Raw genomic sequence first — 5,739 nt, 5'->3', positions numbered from 1 at the left:
ATGTCCTGCAGAAGTGGACTATCAACTTCCTAGCTGCAGGATCTGAGACTGAGCCTATCCCGATAGTGTCATTTGCCTTGCCTTATAATGGGCCACATGAGCATGTGACACAACTCCTGCCATGTTATATGGGGGGAAGATGCCAGAGGGCTTAGAAAGGTTTTCCTCACACTTCAAAAGGGACCCAAGATAAGAATATGCCTCTCACTGGGCTGGCTGGTTAGTTTAGTTGGTTAGAGCATAGCCAAGGTCACAGGCTTGGATCCCTATACTGGCCAGCCACACACACACACACACACAAAGTATAATTCTTTTTTTTTTTTTTTTTTAAAGATGACCGGTAAGGGGATCTTAACCCTTGACTTGGTGTTGTCAGCACCACGCTCAGCCAGTGAGCGAACCGGCCATCCCTATATGGGATCCGAACCCATGGCCTTGGTGTTATCAGCACTGCACTCTCCCGAGTGAGCCACGGGCCGGCCCCAAAGTATAATTCTTTTGCTGCCTCTGGAAGCAGTTGCCTGCATGTGATACCTGGATATATGGCAGCCCTTTTGATACCATGAGGTGACTGGGTTAAGAGGAAACAATGATGGCACAGCAAGAAGATGGACGGAGCTGGGGTCGCTGGTGATGGTGTCGACTACTGAGTTAACTAACCCTGGCTGGAGCTGTGCCAACGCTAGTCTTGGAGACACACGAGTACATTATCTGAACACAGTAGTTGGGATCTCTGTTACTTGCATCCCCAAACATCCTCATGCAATATGGAAGTGTACTGGTACATGTAACAATGTGCTCCTCAGGCCCTGGAAATGATCTTGGGGGGAGCCGGAAAATGAAAGGGGTTGCCAAGGACAGGCTAGTGTTAGTGCTTGAGTAAGGGGGACAGGTCCGCTGCTATTCCCACCCACTCGGGTAGAAATGCTGCCTCTGGCTTGAAGACTTTGAGGAAGGGAGAGTCTGGGAGGGTGTAATTGGCAAGGTAGATGGTCTCTCCACCGGCGAGGTAGGCAGCCCAGATCCCAAATGTCCCAATAGTCATGATGGTGTGGTTACACTGCGTAAGCAGTGCAAAGTCCTTGCCAGGTGAGCCCTCAATGCCGTTGCCAGCAAACACCACATCACCGCGGGAGTCATTGATGTTCTCCCGACACCAGGCCATGCCGTTGCTGGTGACCACGAAGACAGGGGAGCTGTAACGAGCCCGGAACCAGCCCAGAGCCTGCTCCAGGTACCGTCGGTCGGCCACCACACCCTTCCACGCCCTTGGCATGACGTGCACGTAGTCCCCCCGCCGAACATGGACCCCCACAAAGGTGCTTGGCCGGCTCCCGTTCACTCGCAGACCCCGCAGAAACGTCTGGGCCTCCTCGCGCACGTGGTCGTGCAGGGTGAACTCCTGGAGGATCTCGCGGCGGAGGTGGTGGTAGAAGGTCCAGGAGCAGGGGTAGCCCGTGAAGCGGACGTACCGCCCCGGGATGTGGCGGTACCGATCCTCCATCCAGTCGTTCAGGTGGTAGTTCCACCACCGGATGCTGCTGGCCGTGCTGCTGTGCAGGACGGGGAGGGTGATTCTGAAGATGGGGGCCAGCGTGCTGTGCATCTGGGCCGGGATGAAGGCGGGCCGCCCGTTCATCTTGGCCAGGGCGTACAGCGTGGCGTACTCGCCCATCTGGTTCCCCAGTCGGCCTATCGCATTGATCGTCCACATCCCGCTGGGCGGGCCGTGTGTGGGGCTCTCCGTTTCCAGCGCCTGGAACTCCCATGTGGGTTGAATCTTCGCTAGCCGCTGCTGCAGGTGAAATATGGTGGAAGCCGTGAAGACAAAGAGGATGACGTGGGCCATGGGGAAGGACAAAGGCGCCTGAGTGCCGACCATGGCTGTCAGGGGAGGGAGAGCAGGACACATTAGCTGGGGGATGAAGGCTGGGGTACTGCGCGGACGTGGCCATGTGGCAAACGTTGTGTGGGTTTACGATTTTTTCATATATGTAGCCACTTGGTACATACGTGGGTACGTGTATGCAGGTATGTCTCTAGATTATGTATTTATGCGGGTTTGTATACATTGTGTTCGTATATGGGTGTGTCTACACAGATGGACATGTATGCATTGGGTGTGTGTGCACATGGGTATCTACATATTGTGTATGTAGACGGATGTGTCACACTGTGCGCATACAAATGAACATGTGTACATTATAGTGTATGGGTGTGTGTATTGTATACATATAAGGGTGTGTATGTCTATATAGCACGCAGGTGGTTGTCAACACGACGTGTGTAATGGTGTGTATACATGTGAGTGTATATACTTGGTGTATATATACACTGTATGTTTAAATGTGGGCGTTTATAGACTGTGCGTGTACATACATGGGTGTCTATACATGGTAGAACGAATACCGGCTATTTACTGGGGATCCAGGTTTTTTTTTAAAAAAAAGATGACCGGTAAGGGGATCTTAACCCTTGACTTGGTGTTGTCAGCAACACTCTCCCAAGTGAGCTAACCGGCCATCCCTATACAAGGATCCAAACCCGTGGCTTTGGAGTTATCAGCACCACACTCTCCCGAGTGAGCCACAGGCCGGCCCCTTGGGATCCAGTTTCTACAGATGTCCATCCTTGCATGTCCTGCCTATATCATAATTTTGCCTAATTTTGGAGGGAAACTGCCCTGCCCATCAAGGACTTACCACTAGACATGCCTTCCCTTCTGGCCACAGCCAGTTGGACTTAATATGGACACTTGGCTCCATAGTGGCTTCTCTATTCGTTGGCCATGGTCTATGACAACCATAGGCTGACTCTAAAAGATGAGTTGGGCCAATCAAATACTCTCTCTTGGGTATTACTAAAAGATCCTGAAGGCACTTGGCAAGTGATATTAAAAGAGAGAATAGGGATTGAAGTGGCTGAGATGGGTAAGATGCAGCCTGAAGCAGGGCAAAATAGTAACCAGAAGATACCTGAACAGATCTGCAAAGAGTACCCAAGAAAATTTTAGTCTTGGCCTAGAAATCTTAGAAAATCTTTTTTCTTTCTTCTTTTTTTTTTTTTTTTTTTTTTTGTAGCAGACATTATACGAAGTTATACGATTAAGATCCCCTTCTCTTTGAGTATATACACAACCTGTTTTGTTCAAGTCGTTACAAAAGAAATTAGTTCCAGGAGTGGGGTGTTTGCACAGAACTATCCTTCAGAGAACACATGGGACTCACTATGGTTTCACTGGAGGTGAAGGGCAGTGAGACTTTCCCATCCTGGGACAGAAAACTTGAACCAGTGGTTTGTAGAGAGTGAAGCAGTTAATTAAACTGTTGTCAGGGATCCCTTGGAACAAATCAAAGCCCCAGAAAGAGTGAGACTTTATTTATTTTTATTTTTATTTTTTTTCCTTTTTTTTGTCTTTTTTACTGACCGGTAACGGGATCGCAACCCTTGGTGTCGCGCCCGTACCGGGGACCAGCAATGGGATCGCAACCCTCGGTGTTGCGCCCACACCACGCTCAGCCAGTGAGCGGGAACCGGTCTCCACATGGGATCCGAACCCTCAGCGGGAGCGCTGCTGCGCTCCCAAGCAGCACACTCTCCAGTGCGCCACCAGGCCAGCCCAAGAGTGAGACTTTGAAGATGTGGTTGCTGAGCACAGGCAGGGCAGCTGTAAGTAATGCAAAGCAGGAAAGAATCGGTTCTGACTATGTGACTAGAAGCCAGTAAGCAAAAGCAGCACAATCATTACTTTACATTGTCATAGTTAACACTTCATTACTGCTAGAAGTTATGTTATGTCTAAAAATAATTGATAGGCTTATCATTCTGCAGTCTAGGCTGGACCAACACCTGTGCCATGTTGCCATAGTCAAAGTGCATGGGTGGTCACTCACTCATTGATCAAGATCAGGCTCTGAGTGACAGGAATAGCGATACCTGGGAGAAGTCAAAGGACTGAGGAGCTCCTACTCTCTGAGCTCTTCCATAGCACTTGTCAACCCCTCCCCAGTGAGTGGGAGGTCCCCAACCACTCTTTTTAAAACTCTTCCTCATGAGTAGACTTTAATCGAAGCCTATTCTGGAGGCACTGCACAAAGGTAAATTAGAGACAAAAGATTTTCAGCCGACTTGGTCCAAGGCATGTGTTTCTAGTCAGAGAACTGAACTGAGTGGCCACAGAAAGAACATTGGGGCTAAATCAAATGGAGTGTGACTTGATTGAACCTAGGAAGCTGCCAGAGCTATGCAGATGTGGTCCTTTATTTAGGCTCATTATGGCTGATAAAATTTGGCATAGGACCTAACATCACGATATCCCTGCTTCTGATTTATGTCACTGAAACCTTCAGAGCCCAGTAAGATCACATGAGAGTTATCAGAAGAAACTTCATCTTGTCAACTAGATGCCTGGATCTGAATTGATCTTACCCAGCTGAGGGTCTGGGCCCCTTGGGTTATTCCCAGCTGTTGAACCCAGCCAGTCTCTTGGGTGGTACAACCCCTTCCAGCCCCTTTTGACTTGAATGAAAGAAGCCAGGGAGGCTGGGATCACTTCACAGCTCAACTCATGCCCTTCTCAGTTTTGTCACAAGCCTTATCTCCCACAAACTTTAGGTAAGGCCCTTCCTCATCACTACAAAAGTAAATCCTCCATTCACTAAGCCCAGCACAGAGTGTATTTCATGTGCTGACAGAGAAGACATATCTCAGTGCATCCAGTACTAGCTCTGGACATGGGCTGCCGATTTCAGACTGTCAGACTCATTAGCTGTGATTTTGGGCAAGTGACATTACCTCTCTGAGAATTCAAATAGTATTTGGCACATATACACGTGCAGTAAGTGTTTGCTATTATCACCTACAAAGCAAACACTTTGGGTTTGGACCAGTGGGTTTCCACTTTTCATACTGGGTATATTCATGATGGTCAAATTTAGTGTTTAGACCACAGATCATAGAACTGGGAGGAGTCACACATGAATGAGATGGAAACAGACCTAGAGGAGGAATCAATATCATTTGGAGGCTGTTTTGTTTTTTAATGGAACTGAAGGTATGAGATAGAGAGTATGTATAATGGGCAAGGGGTAGACTCTGTGGAGTAGTACATTTTTGTTCATCCAACCCACAGACCTTGTTATAGTCTGTTGTGGGCTAAATTATGTTCCCCCCAAAAACATAGGTTGGCGTCCTAACCACCAGTACCTCAGGATGTGACCTTATTTGAAGACAGGTTTATTTTGTTGGTTTTTTTTTTTTTTTTTTTTTGGTGAGGGGACGTATGGTGGCTGACTGGTGCAGGGATTGAACCTGGACCTTGCTGTTATCAGGACCATGCTCTAACCAATTGAGCTAACTGGCCAGCCTCTGAAGATAGGACTTTTATAGAGGTAATCAAGTTAAAAATAAGATAATTAGGATAGACCCTAATTCAATATGACTGGTGTCTTTAGAAAAACTACTATAAGGGCCGGCCCATGGCTCACTCAGGCGAGTGTGGTGCTTATAACACCAAGGCCACGGGTTCAGATCCTATATAGGGATGGCCGGTTCCCTCACTGGCTGAGCGTGGTGCTGACAACACCAAGCCAAGGGTTGAGATCCCCTTACCGGTCATCTTTTAAAAAAAAAAAAAGAAAGGGCCGGCCCGTGGCTCACTTGGGAGAGTGCGGTGCTGATAACACCAAGGCCCCGGGTTCAGATCCTATATAGGGATGGCCGGTTCCCTCACTGGCTGAG

General features: G+C 48.5%; 1 protein-coding gene across 1 annotated transcript; it reads right to left on the bottom strand.

Moving 5' to 3' along the window:
* Window positions 1-756: 756 nt before the first annotated feature.
* Window positions 757-1,882, bottom strand: LOC103587747 (galactoside 2-alpha-L-fucosyltransferase 2-like). Its single transcript, XM_008569288.1, has one exon. The coding sequence runs from the start codon at window positions 1,880-1,882 to the stop codon at window positions 869-871; it is 1,014 nt and encodes a 337-aa protein (XP_008567510.1). The 3' UTR covers window positions 757-868.
* Window positions 1,883-5,739: the final 3,857 nt, after the last annotated feature.

Source organism: Galeopterus variegatus, unplaced genomic scaffold (assembly GCF_000696425.1).
Source record: "Galeopterus variegatus unplaced genomic scaffold, G_variegatus-3.0.2 Scaffold486, whole genome shotgun sequence".
Lineage (NCBI taxonomy): Eukaryota > Metazoa > Chordata > Mammalia > Dermoptera > Cynocephalidae > Galeopterus > Galeopterus variegatus.
The sequence above is the reverse complement of the archived record's forward strand: the minus strand, read 5'-3'. Positions and strand labels throughout refer to the sequence as shown.

What these genes read in the sequence shown, in the direction of transcription:
- LOC103587747 (XM_008569288.1), bottom strand. Translation starts at nt 1,882, where the DNA reads ATGGTCGGCACTCAGGCGCCTTTGTCCTTCCCCATGGCCCACGTCATC.